Raw genomic sequence first — 14,655 nt, 5'->3', positions numbered from 1 at the left:
AGGGCAGGGGGAGAGAGGGCAGGGGGAGAGAGGGCAGGTGGAGAGAGGGCAGGTGGAGAGAGGGCAGGGGAGAGAGGGCAGGTGGAGAGAGGGCAGGGGGAGAGAGGGCAGGGGGAGAGAGGGCAGGGGAGAGAGGGCAGGGGGAGAGAGGGCAGGGGAGAGAGGGCAGGGGGAGAGAGGGCAGGGGGAGAGAGGGCAGGTGGAGAGAGGGCAGGGGAGAGAGGGCAGGGGGAGAGGGCAGGGGGAGAGAGGGCAGGGGGAGAGAGGTGGAGAGAGGGCAGGGGGAGAGAGGTGGAGAGAGTGCAGGGGGAGAGAGGGGAGAGAGGGCAGGGGGAGAGAGGTGGAGAGAGTGCAGGGGGAGAGAGGTGGAGAGAGGGCAGGGGGAAAGGGCAGGGGAGAGAGGGCAGGGGGAAAGGGCAGGTGGAGAGAGGGCAGGGGAGAGAGGGCAGGGGGAGAGAGGGCAGGGGAGAGAGGGCAGGGGGAGAGAGGGCAGGGGGAGAGAGGGCAGGGGGAGAGAGGGCAGGGGGAGAGAGGGCAGGGGGAGAGAGGTGGAGAGAGGGCAGGGGGAGAGAGGTGGAGAGAGGGCAGGGAGAAAGAGTGAGGAATGGGATGAGGGCGGGCAAAAAGAGGGCTACATGGAGCATGGGGAGAGCTGGGTCAGTGGAGCTGGGGAAAGCCGCTGAAATGGTAACGTCCACAACTTTCCATCCTTCCTCCTTTACAAGCAGGAAAGCCATGGAGCATTGACTGACTTCAAAGTCATACAGTATTGAAAGAACAAAAGGCTAGGAGCATTACTGAAACAGAACAATGGAACTTCAAAGCTTTGGAAAGGTGAGGTTATACGTATACTATGTCAGCTCAGTTTGTGAATGGTGAAATAGTGTATCAGCTACCTGGTAGAGGTCTGATAGGCTACTGCTCCCCGAGTCGCTGGTGATACTGCATCCGGATTGGCTGGGCGGCACGTGGATCCCCTGGCTGTGGGGGTGGTCTGTAAGGTGCATCTTGTTTAGGTCTCCAGGAAGCTGCTCAGACACACACAGGAAGAGAGCAGGACGGCTGTTAATATCACAGGACACACGCGCACGGCACGCGGGTGAACACACACTGTAGACAGACACAAACGGCACGCGGGTGAACACACTGTATACAGAGAGACAGAGACAGAGAGAGACAGAGAGAGACAGAACACACAAGCGATCAACTGGATTCAGCAGAGGGAAGAATTGTTTCATGAGCGGATGGTCGGAGGGCAGGAACATAATGACTAATAATTTGTAGACTGCAAGAAGCCTAAACAGATATGTTTGCTAAAAGAATAATTTAATATCTGTATACGATGACGTCGTGTCTCTACTATGTGTGGGAATACTTCGGTACAGATTTCTTCAAATAAAATCACTTGGAGCTGATTTCCTGGTGATTATTTTTTTAACAGGCTTTTATGTCCAACAATGAAATTCCACACAAGAATAAATAAATAAGTGTATTTGGAAAGTATTCACACCCATTTACATTTCTTATGTTACAGCCTTATTCTAAATGGACTGAAGAAATAAAAATCCTCCTCAAACTACACACAATCCCCCATAATGACAAAGCAAAAGGAAATACCTCATGTAAATCAGTATTCAGAACCTTTGCTACGAGACTCGAAATTGAGCTCAGGTGCATCCTGCTTCCATTGATCATCCTTGAGATATTTCTACAACTTGATTGGAGTCCACATGTGGTAAATTAAATTGATGTGACATGATTTGGAAAGGCACACACCTGTTTATATAAGGTCTCACAGCTGACAGTGCGTGTCAGAGCAAAAACCAAGCCATGAGGTCGAAGGATTTGTCCATAGAGCTCCGAGACAGGATTCTGGGGAAGGGTACCAAAATATTTCTGCAGCATTGAAGGTCACTATGAACACAGAGGCCTCCATCATTCTTAAATGGAAGACGTTTGGAACCACCAAGACTCTTCCTAGAGCTGTCTGCCCAGCCAAACTGAGCAATCAGGGGAGAAGGGCCTTGGTCAGGGAGGTGACCAAGAACTCGATGGTCACTCTGACAAAGCTCCAGAGTTCCTCTGTGGAGATGGGAGAACCTTCCAGAAGGACAACCATCTCTGCAGCACTCCACCAAATCAGGCCTTTATGGTACAATTGCCAGACAGAAGCAACTCCTCGTCAATGGTTGTGCAAAGTTGCTAGATATTGGCGGGAACTGGAACATGCCTTTCGTACACGTCGATCCAGAGCATCCCAAACATCCTCAACGGGTAACATGTCTGGTAAGTACGCAGGCCATGGAAAAACTGGTACATTTTCAACTTCCAGAAATTGTGTACAGATCCTTGAGAAATGATCTTGCTGAAACATGAGGTGATGGCGGTGGATGAATGGCAAGACAATGGACCTCAGGATCTCGTCACAGTATCTCTGTGTGTTCAAATTGACATCGATAAAAATGTAATTGTGTTCATTGTCTATAGCTTATGCCTGCCCATACCATAACCCCACAGCCACCATGGGGCACTCTGTTCATAACGTTGACAACAGCAAACCGCTCACCCACACGATGCCATACAAGTGGTCTGCAGTTGTGAGGTCGGGTGGACGTAGGTTGGAGGTGGCTTATGGTAGAGGAATTAACATTCAATTATTTGGCAACAGTTCTGGTGGACATTACTGCAGTCAGCATGCTTATTGTATGCTTCCTCAGAACTTCAGACCTCTGTGGCATTGTGTTGCGTGACAAAACTGCACATTTTACAGTGGCCTCTTATTGTCCCCCAGTACAAGGTGCACCTGTGTAATGAACAGCTTTTTGATATGCCACACCTGTCAGGTGGATGGATTATCTTGGCAAAGGACAAAATGCTCACTAACAGGGATGTAAACAAAAATGTGCACAACATTTAAGAAAAACAAGCTTTTTGTGAGATGAGGATCACTGAAAATAAAATGTAATTGAAAGAAAAATGTACCACTTCCGTCGCTCCCTTTCAGGGCGCGGGTTCGCTCCCTTTCAGGGCGCGGGTTCGCTCCCATTCTGGACGCGGGTTCGCTCCCATTCTGGACGCGGGTTCGCTCCCATTCTGGACGCGGGTTCGCTCCCATTCAGGGCGCGGGTTCGCTCCCATTCAGGGCGCGGGTTCGCTCCCATTCAGGGCGCGGGTTCGCTCCCATTCAGGGCGCAGGTTCGCTCCCATTCAGGGCGCAGGTTCGCTCCCATTCAGGGCGCAGGTTCGCTCCCATTCAGGGCGCAGGTTCGCTCCCATTCAGGGCGCAGGTTCGCTCCCATTCAGGGCGCAGGTTCGCTCCCATTCAGGGCGCAGGTTCGCTCCCATTCAGGGCGCAGGTTCGCTCCCATTCAGGGCGCAGGTTCGCTCCCATTCAGGGCGCAGGTTCGCTCCCATTTTGGACGCGGGTTTGCTCCCATTCAGGACGCAGGTTTGTTCTCTAAACCATAAGCTACACACCAGTCAATAATGATCACCTCACCTATGGTAGATGGACTAAACTTCCAGTCAACCTGGATAATGTTACAACAGCTCAGTGTTTCAATAACCAACCAAGAAAACCATCCCTTCAATGAGAGACTCAAGACACCACATCCAAAACAGACAAAGAGCAGCCACCAAAGCCCTGCTAACCAATGCCCTGCTAACCAATGCCCTGCTAACCAATGCCCTGCTAATCAATGCCCTGCTAACCGAAATGCTTGTGCTTCTAGTTCCGACAATGCAGTGATAACCAACAAGTAATCTAACTAACAATTCCAAAACTACTGTCTTATACACAGTGTAAGGGGATAAAGAATATGTACATAAGGATATATGAATGAGTGATGGTACAGAGCAGCATACAGTAGATGGTATCGAGTACAGTATATACATATGAGATGAGTATGTAGACAAAGTAAACAAAGTGGCATAGTTAAAGTGGCTAGTGATACATGTATTACATAAGGATGCAGTCGATGATATAGAGTACAGTATATACGTATGCATATGAGATGAATAATGTAGGGTAAGTAACATTATATAAGGTAGCATTGTTTAAAGTGGCTAGTGATATATTTACATCATTTCCCATCAATTCCCATTATTAAAGTGGCTGGAGTTGGGTCAGTGTCGATGACAGTGTGTTGGCAGCAGCCACTCAATGTTAGTGGTGGCTGTTTAACAGTCTGATGGCCTTGAGATAGAAGCTGTTTTTCAGTCTCTCGGTCCCAGCTTTGATGCACCTGTACTGACCTCGCCTTCTGGATGATAGCGGGGTGAACAGGCAGTGGCTCGGGTGGTTGATGTCCTTGATGATCTTTATGGCCTTCCTGTAACATCGGGTGGTGTAGGTGTCCTTGAGGGCAGGTAGTTTGCCCCCGGTGATGCGTTGTGCAGACCTCACTACCCTCTGGAGAGCCTTACGGTTGAGGACGGAGCAGTTGCCGTACCAGGCGGTGATACAGCCCGCCAGGATGCTCTCGATTGTGCATCTGTAGAAGTTTGTGAGTGCTTTTGGTGACAAGCCAAATTTCTTCAGCCTCCTGAGGTTGAAGAGGCGCTGCTGCGCCTTCTTCACGACGCTGTCAGTGTGAGTGGACCAATTCAGTTTGTCTGTGATGTGTATGCCGAGGAACTTAAAACTTGCTACCCTCTCCACTACTGTTCCATCGATGTGGATAGGGGGGTGTTCCCTCTGTTGTTTCCTGAAGTCCACAATCATCTCCTTAGTTTTGTTGACGTTGAGTGTGAGGTTATTTTCCTGACACCACACTCCGAGGGCCCTCACCTCCTCCCTGTAGGCCGTCTCGTCGTTGTTGGTAATCAAGCCTACCACTGTTGTGTCGTACGCAAACTTGATGATTGAGTTGGAGGCGTGCGTGGCCACGCAGTCGTGGGTGAACAGGGAGTACAGGAGAGGGCTCAGAACGCACCCTTGTGGGGCCCCCGTGTTGAGGACCAGCGGGGAGGAGATGTTGTTGCCTACCCTCACCACCTGGGGGCGGCCCGTCAGGAAGTCCAGTACCCAGTTGCACAGGGCGGGGTCGAGACCCAGGGTCTCTAGCTTGATGACGAGCTTGGAGGGTACTATGGTGTTGAATGCCGAGCTGTAGTCGATGAACAGCATTCTCACATAGGTATTCCTCTTGTCCAGGTGGGTTAGGGCAGTGTGCAGTGTGGTTGAGATTGCATCGTCTGTGGACCTATTTGGGCGGTAAGCAAATTGGAGTGGGTCTAGGGTGTCAGGTAGGGTGGAGGTGATATGGTCCTTGACTAGTCTCTCAAAGCACTTCATGATGACGGAAGTGAGTGCTACGGGGCGGTAGTCGTTTAGCTCAGTTACCTTAGCTTTCTTGGGAACAGGAACAATGGTGGCCCTCTTGAAGCATGTGGGAACAGCAGACTGGTATAGGGATTGATTGAATATGTCCGTAAACACACCGGCCAGCTGGTCTGCGCATGCTCTGAGGGCGCGGCTGGGGATGCCGTCTGGGCCTGCAGCCTTGCGAGGGTTAACACGTTTAAATGTCTTACTCACCTCGGCTGCAGTGAAGGAGAGACCGCATGTTTTCGTTGCAGGCCGTGTCAGTGGCACTGTATTGTCCTCAAAGCGGGCAAAAAAGTTATTTAGTCTGCCTGGGAGCAAGACATCCTGGTCCGTGACTGGGCTGGGTTTCTTCTTGTAGTCCGTGATTGACTGTAGACCCTGCCACATGCCTCGTGTCTGAGCCGTTGAATTGAGATTCTACTTTGTCTCTGTACTGACGCTTAGCTTGTTTAATAGCCTTGCGGAGGGAATAGCTGCACTGTTTGTATTCAGTCATGTTACCAGACACATTGCCCTGATTAAAAGCAGTGGTTCGCGCTTTCAGTTTCACGCGAATGCTGCCATCAATCCACGGTTTCTGGTTAGGGAATGTTTTTATCGTTGCTATGGGAACGACATTCTACCAACTCAGTCCAGTGTTCCCAGGTCTTACCAGCCTTAGGCGGGTGAGGGAGCTAGTCTGGTTGCGTGAACAGTGGGTGAACCTGCATCACACCTCCATGGCCACCTCTGCCAGCCAGACAACCAGCCACCCGCCCAACGCTGGCACTGGACCCATCTCCGTGCCACCATGAAATATTAAAACAAGTTCAGTCTACACTACGTACTGGTGGGGGCTGGGCAGTCCCACCAACTTACAACCCCTTAACCCATCCCTCCACAGGGGACTGGAGAGAGTCCATCCTCCAACCTACACCATACACAAGATAAAAACACAGGATGGACTAGGAGACAGGAGAGCTGGTTGCAGTCATGAGATTGACCCTGAACACAGTAACACCTAGGTGGATCTGGAAAAATCCCACACTGACAATTAGGTTAGACAAATGGCTGTCTCCTAGATGGGCTGGGCTCCCCACCTCGGTCCTATGGAGAGAGCAAGGCCGAAGCTGGAGTTTTTAAAAAATGTAACCTTTATTTAACTAGGCAAGTAAGTTAAGAACACATTCTTATTTACAATGATGGCCTGCACTGGCCAAACCCGGACGATGCTGGGCCAAACCCGGATGACGCTGGGTCAAGCGCTGCCCTATGGACTACAGCCTGTATTTGAACCAGGGTGTATGTAGTAACACCTCAAGCACTGAGATGCAGTGCCTTAAGCCTCTGCGCCACTCAGGATCCCCAGGGTGAAGGTGTGCAGATAGGGCGGTCAGAGAGTAGCCTCACCGTGAATAATGTAACACTTCTCCACAGCTCAGTCAGAAAATCACAACCAAAACCACAAGCATTCTCATCTGGACACATCCACTCCTATTCAATAAAATCAATTTCCCATTACACTGGGGCTGTAAGTGAAAATCTTCTTCCACTTACAGCTCAACTGGCACCAACATGAGGGGCGTCGCCGGCAGCAGTTGATATTGACAACAGCAACCAAAGGTGCCATAACTAAAATGAAATGTGTTTCAAGTCATACAGCGGCCGGTTAGAACAGACTCTCCCTCTCAACGAGCTAAACGGGTCGCTCATTCTGTTTATTCCACAGCCAAGTGGGTCAATATTGATTCCTTTACGATGGGGTCAGGTTTCAGACAAGGATGCAGGCCAGAGATTCATCAATTTAACAAATCTATCGGATTCCCAGAGGAGAAAACGAATGTATATATCCATTATCATGGCCTCAAAACCCATAACATTTAGGATCTCAATGCTCCAAACACTCTGGTTAAAACTCCCAACATCAAACAACAACAACGCCGTTATCAACATGGCAATCAGAAACAGTGGTGACACTAGGTCGGGTGTTGATGTCACATGGCAATCAGAAACAGTGGTGACACTAGGTCGGGTGTTGATGTCACATGGCAATCAGAAACAGTGGTGACACTAGGTCGGGTGTTGATGTCACATGGCAATCAGAAACAGTGGTGACACTAGGTCGGGTGTTGATGTCACATGGCAATCAGAAACAGTGGTGACACTAGGTCGGGTGTTGATGTCACATGGCAATCAGAAACAGTGGTGACACTAGGTCGGGTGTTGATGTCACATGGCAATCAGAAACAGTGGTGACACTAGGTCGGGTGTTGATGTCACATGGCAATCAGAAACAGTGGTGACACTAGGTCGGGTGTTGATGTCACATGGCAATCAGAAACAGTGGTGACACTAGGTCGGGTGTTGATGTCACATGGCAATCAGAAACAGTGGTGACACTAGGTCGGGTGTTGATGTCACATGGCAATCAGAAACAGTGGTGACACTAGGTCTGGTGTTGATGTCACATGGCAATCAGAAACAGTGGTGACACTAGGTCGGGTGTTGATGTCACATGGCATGGCAATCAGAAACAGTGGTGACACTAGGTCGGGTGTTGATGTCACATGGCAATCAGAAACAGTGGTGACACTAGGTCGGGTGTTGATGTCACATGGCAATCAGAAACAGTGGTGACACTAGGTCGGGTGTTGATGTCACATGGCAATCAGAAACAGTGGTGACACTAGGTCGGGTGTTGATGTCACATGGCAATCAGAAACAGTGGTGACACTAGGTCGGGTGTTGATGTCACATGGCATGGCAATCAGAAACAGTGGTGACACTAGGTCGGGTGTTGATGTCACATGGCATGGCAATCAGAAACAGTGGTGACACTAGGTCGGGTGTTGATGTCACATGGCATGGCAATCAGAAACAGTGGTGACACTAGGTCGGGTGTTGATGTCACATGGCATGGCAATCAGAAACAGTGGTGACACTAGGTCGGGTGTTGATGTCACATGGCATGGCAATCAGAAACAGTGGTGACACTAGGCCGGGTGTTGATGTCACATGGCAATCAGAAACAGTGGTGACACTAGGCCGGGTGTTGATGTCACATGGCAATCAGAAACAGTGGTGACACTAGGTCGGGTGTTGATGTCACATGGCAATCAGAAACAGTGGTGACACTAGGTCGGGTGTTGATGTCACATGGCAATCAGAAACAGTGGTGACACTAGGTCGGGTGTTGATGTCACATGGCAATCAGAAACAGTGGTGACACTAGGTCGGGTGTTGATGTCACATGGCATGGTGGTGACAATCAGAAACAGTGGTGACACTAGGTCGGGTGTTGATGGCATGGCAATCAGAAACAGTGGTGACACTAGGTCGGGTGTTGATGGCATGGCAATCAGAAACAGTGGTGACACTAGGTCGGGTGTTGATGTCACATGGCATGGCAATCAGAAACAGTGGTGACACTAGGTCGGGTGTTGATGGGTGTTGATGTCACATGGCAATCAGAAACAGTGGTGACACTAGGTCGGGTGTTGATGTCACATGGCAATCAGAAACAGTGGTGACACTAGGTCGGGTGTTGATGTCACATGGCAATCAGAAACAGTGGTGACACTAGGTCGGGTGTTGATGTCACATGGCAATCAGAAACAGTGGTGACACTAGGTCGGGTGTTGATGTCACATGGCATGGCAATCAGAAACAGTGGTGACACTAGGTCGGGTGTTGATGTCACATGGCATGGCAATCAGAAACAGTGGTGACACTAGGTCGGGTGTTGATGGCATGGCAATCAGAAACAGTGGTGACACTAGGTCGGGTGTTGATGTCATGGCAATCAGAAACAGTGGTGACACTAGGTCGGGTGTTGATGTCATGGCAATCAGAAACAGTGGTGACACTAGGTCGGGTGTTGATGTCACATGGCAATCAGAAACAGTGGTGACACTAGGTCGGGTGTTGATGTCACATGGCAATCAGAAACAGTGGTGACACTAGGTCGGGTGTTGATGTCACATGGCAATCAGAAACAGTGGTGACACTAGGTCGGGTGTTGATGTCACATGGCATGGCAATCAGAAACAGTGGTGACACTAGGTCGGGTGTTGATGTCACATGGCATGGCAATCAGAAACAGTGGTGACACTAGGTCGGGTGTTGATGTCACATGGCATGGCAATCAGAAACAGTGGTGACACTAGGTCGGGTGTTGATGTCACATGGCATGGCAATCAGAAACAGTGGTGACACTAGGCCGGGTGTTGATGTCACATGGCAATCAGAAACAGTGGTGACACTAGGCCGGGTGTTGATGTCACATGGCAATCAGAAACAGTGGTGACACTAGGTCGGGTGTTGATGTCACATGGCAATCAGAAACAGTGGTGACACTAGGCCGGGTGTTGATGTCACATGGCAATCAGAAACAGTGGTGACACTAGGTCGGGTGTTGATGTCACATGGCAATCAGAAACAGTGGTGACACTAGGTCGGGTGTTGATGTCACATGGCAATCAGAAACAGTGGTGACACTAGGTCGGGTGTTGATGTCACATGGCAATCAGAAACAGTGGTGACACTAGGTCAGGTGTTGATGTCACATGGCAATCAGAAACAGTGGTGACACTAGGTCGGGTGTTGATGCCACATGGCAATCAGAAACAGTGGTGACACTAGGTCGGGTGTTGATGTCACATGGCAATCAGAAACAGTGGTGACACTAGGTCGGGTGTTGATGTCACATGGCAATCAGAAACAGTGGTGACACTAGGTCGGGTGTTGATGTCACATGGCAATCAGAAACAGTGGTGACACTAGGCCGGGTGTTGATGTCACATGGCAATCAGAAACAGTGGTGACACTAGGTCGGGTGTTGATGTCACATGGCAATCAGAAACAGTGGTGACACTAGGCCGGGTGTTGATGTCACATGGCAATCAGAAACAGTGGTGACACTAGGTCGGGTGTTGATGTCACATGGCAATCAGAAACAGTGGTGACACTAGGTCGGGTGTTGATGTCACATGGCAATCAGAAACAGTGGTGACACTAGGTCGGGTGTTGATGTCACATGGCAATCAGAAACAGTGGTGACACTAGGTCGGGTGTTGATGTCACATGGCAATCAGAAACAGTGGTGACACTAGGTCGGGTGTTGATGTCACATGGCAATCAGAAACAGTGGTGACACTAGGTCGGGTGTTGATGTCACATGGCATGGCAATCAGAAACAGTGGTGACACTAGGTCGGGTGTTGATGTCACATGGCATGGCAATCAGAAACAGTGGTGACACTAGGTCGGGTGTTGATGTCACATGGCAATCAGAAACAGTGGTGACACTAGGTCAGGTGTTGATGTCACATGGCATGGCAATCAGAAACAGTGGTGACACTAGGTCGGGTGTTGATGTCACATGGCATGGCAACCAGAAACAGTGGTGACACTAGGTCGGGTGTTGATGTCACATGGCATGGCAATCAGAAACAGTGGTGACACTAGGTCGGGTGTTGATGTCACATGGCATGGCAATCAGAAACAGTGGTGACACTAGGTCGGGTGTTGATGTCACATGGCATGGCAATCAGAAACAGTGGTGACACTAGGTCAGGTGTTGATGTCACATGGCATGGCAATCAGAAACAGTGGTGACACTAGGTCGGGTGTTGATGTCATGGCAATCAGAAACAGTGGTGACACTAGGTCGGGTGTTGATGTCACATGGCATGGCAATCAGAAACAGTGGTGACACTAGGTCGGGTGTTGATGTCACATGGCATGGCAATCAGAAACAGTGGTGACACTAGGTCTGGTGTTGATGTCACATGGCATGGCAATCAGAAACAGTGGTGACACTAGGTCGGGTGTTGATGTCAAATGGCATGGCAATCAGAAACGGTGGTGACACTAGGTCGGGTGTTGATGTCACATGGCATGGCAATCAGAAACAGTGGTGACACTAGGTCTGGTGTTGATGTCACATGGCATGGCAATCAGAAACAGTGGTGACACTAGGTCGGGTGTTGATGTCACATGGCAATCAGAAACAGTGGTGACACTAGGTCGGGTGTTGATGTCACATGGCATGGCAATCAGAAACAGTGGTGACACTAGGTCGGGTGTTGATGTCACATGGCATGGCAATCAGAAACAGTGGTGACACTAGGTCGGGTGTTGATGTCACATGGCAATCAGAAACAGTGGTGACACTAGGTCAGGTGTTGATGTCACATGGCATGGCAATCAGAAACAGTGGTGACACTAGGTCGGGTGTTGATGTCACATGGCATGGCAATCAGAAACAGTGGTGACACTAGGTCGGGTGTTGATGTCACATGGCATGGCAATCAGAAACAGTGGTGACACTAGGTCGGGTGTTGATGTCACATGGCATGGCAATCAGAAACAGTGGTGACACTAGGTCGGGTGTTGATGTCACATGGCATTGCAATCAGAAACAGTGGTGACACTAGGTCGGGTGTTGATGTCACATGGCATGGCAATCAAAGTCTTTCATCCTGGGGATGAGTCTGATGATGGCATATGAGAGGCCGTGGGAGGACGGGATTGGCTAATGAGGCCACCGGGGGGGACAAACGGGCCAATGAATGGAAGACCTCGCTAATTGCTGCAGTCTCACGGCTCTAATTCACACTTCACACCAACTTTTACTTAATGGCACGCCTTCCACTGTCTGTTCTCTTGTTCTGATCATGAATTAATGATAGCAGTGTGGGGTGATTAAATATGAATGTCTTATTCCTTTGGCTGTGTGAATCTATCACATCAACAAGGGAACGCAAGGCGAGCCAGGACTGATAATTTAAGTAGTCTCTCTAAAAGCCCAAACTATGACTAGACCTAAATTGGAGTCACAACAGAGCATTTCTAATTTATTCACTTCTATTATAACCTTACTTTGAAAAGGAGATATATTTTAGTGAACTAATTTCATTTCTGTAGACTGGCTACAGTAATTAACTTGTTGTGGGATTGGACCGCCATTCCCCTCGTTCCTGAGGCCTTTATAGTGCACTATAAAGGGAATCGGCAGCCATTTGGGACGCAGAGATTGGAATAAAGGTGTAAGCAGATGTTTAGGTGTAATGCTAGCAATGCCCCTGGTTCACCAAGACAGGCCACTGATCCAGAATCAGCCAGCTGTAGACGCAGCAGCACTAACGCACCGGTACAGGATCCCAGCAGGGGTTCCATTATTAAAACATAGTGTAGCATACTGGACGTATGGCATATTCAACATGCATAGATCCAAACCATTTCTATTCCATCTTTCATTGGAGGCAAATCATTGAATCATGTATGACAGGAGAGAAGCAATCCTCACATCTCAAAGTGAAATAAACCAGAAGGAGAGGTCTTATCATGTTTTTCTTTTATCACAGAGTAGAGCAGTCCTCCCAAACAGAGACACGTGAGCCTGGAGGTGGGCTGGGCTGCTCGGGGTTAAGAAGGAAGTACTTCTGATGATAACACTGTAGAGGACGTCAGTCACTGGAGCCATCCATCTAAACTATTCACATGTCCAGATGTTGCTCCTCCCAGCCAGTGTCAAATACGCTCCCAGACAAACATCTGTGACCCGGAGGATTGTCTTCTCCCTCCTCCCACATGGCGGCAGGGCGGGCGCTTTAATCACTGCTTCAGGAGGGATGTCCTTGATCAGTTGAACAGGAGATTGGAGATTGATCCGTTTCAGATGTAACGTTTCTGAACCGTTCCAAAACACACACACTGGTTACAACTGATCTCCATTTCCATGTTTTATGTATCAATATCCCAACTCAAATCAGTTGGGTTAGATTAGAGCGTCCAGCTGTGGATCTCTGTGTTCTGCTAGTAAGTGAGGAGAGACAGACCGACTGACACACAAGATGAACGCCGTTGTAAATAACAGGCTGGGAAGAATGCTGCAGACTGCAAAGAGCAGGTTATTGATATATATAGTGGATTACTTCACTCGCTTGTCAGCTTTCCTTCCCTTCCCAAGACCCAAGCAGCCAAACAATTATGTTAACATCAATAAAATGAGCGTTACTCCTGGCTGCCAACTCCCTACCAGGCCAAATTTAAAGGGATACTTTGGGATTTTGTCAATAAGGCCCTTTATCTACTTCCCCAGTGTCAGATGAACTTGTGTTTACCATTTGTGTCTCTGCGTGCAGCAGTGGAGGCTGCTGAGGGGAGGACGGCTCATAATAATGTTTGGAACGGAGCAAATGGAATGGAATCAAAAACAAGGAAACGGTGTGTGATACGTTTGATACCATTCCACTCCAGCCGTTACCATGAGCCCGTCCTCCCCACTGACCTCCTGTGGTGTGCAGTTTGAAGGAAGTGGCTAACTAGGGCTAGCACAATTGCTAACTAGCTTTAGTATAATGACAGTCTATGCCAACAGACTTCCAGTCATTGCGCTAACGGTAGTTAGCATTGGCTTGCAAAACAACCTCTAACTTCCTTCATACTGGACAGACATACAAATGGTATCCTGGTAGGTTAGCCACCTGCAGAATCATACAGGTTAGTAACGTCATGCGTTGGGATTATGGTTCATTGTTTACCTAGTTAGCTACGTTTTACCAAAAGACTCCACTATATTCAAGTAACCATTCCGGGTGCATTCATAAATGCAGTCTGGCCATCTACTCAGATTACAGAGCGCTCTCGTCTGTGTGCCAGAGAGCTCAGAATAACTGATGAATTTCGAAACGCTCAACACACGTTGAATATGACCGGTGTCAGTAAACATCAGTAAACATCAGCGTCCAGTGAGCGCTCTGAAGGCGAAACGCTCTGAATTTACGGACGGATAATCTGACAGCACAGTTGCAGTCACCAACGCTCTAGATAACGTAACAGCCTAAGTAATGTTCAGTGAGCTGTTCTCTCTCACTTAGCTGTCTGGAAGTAGCTAGCAAGTTAGCTTGACTGCTGTTAGTACATTCGGATCAACTCTTAAAGAGATGGGTGGGGCTAAAGCTTAAGAGGGTGTGAACAATGATGTATGGGTGGAGACAGGCTCTCAGATAGTAGTACCAAACCATTCAAAGGCCATTTTCTCAAAACTGAGTTAACACGTTTATCAACTTTGAAAGCATAATTACATACAATTTTATCCGATAATATATATATTTTGCTACATAAGAACGATTTGACCCGGTCGGTCACATATGACTGGGGAAGTTGATAAAGGGCTTCGGTCAAAATCCCAAAGTATCCCTTTAATGGCACTGGAGGTGGACTAAACACAGAGCTGAATCTCAAACACTGGGTCCTGTACTGGGACACCAGTCATTATGCATTCTATTTGAGTAGCGGAGGTGTCCTTTAGCTAAGTCTTGATTGTTCTAATTAGTACAGACG

The 14,655-nt window shown here is 48.8% G+C and overlaps 1 protein-coding gene across 9 annotated transcripts in view; it reads right to left on the bottom strand.

Annotated features, from left to right (window-relative positions):
* LOC118390645 (rap guanine nucleotide exchange factor 6) overlaps positions 1-14,655 on the bottom strand; it is a 185,173-nt gene that overhangs the window by 59,372 nt on the left and 111,146 nt on the right. For all 9 annotated transcript variants that reach the window (XM_052529567.1, XM_052529568.1, XM_052529572.1 and 6 more), the window contains one exon: positions 897-1,028. In XM_052529567.1, coding sequence (XP_052385527.1) covers positions 897-1,028 — 132 coding nt within the window. The remainder of the gene's footprint in view (positions 1-896; positions 1,029-14,655) is intronic.

This window comes from Oncorhynchus keta, chromosome 11 (assembly GCF_023373465.1).
Source record: "Oncorhynchus keta strain PuntledgeMale-10-30-2019 chromosome 11, Oket_V2, whole genome shotgun sequence".
Taxonomy (NCBI): domain Eukaryota; kingdom Metazoa; phylum Chordata; class Actinopteri; order Salmoniformes; family Salmonidae; genus Oncorhynchus; species Oncorhynchus keta.
The sequence above is the reverse complement of the archived record's forward strand: the minus strand, read 5'-3'. Positions and strand labels throughout refer to the sequence as shown.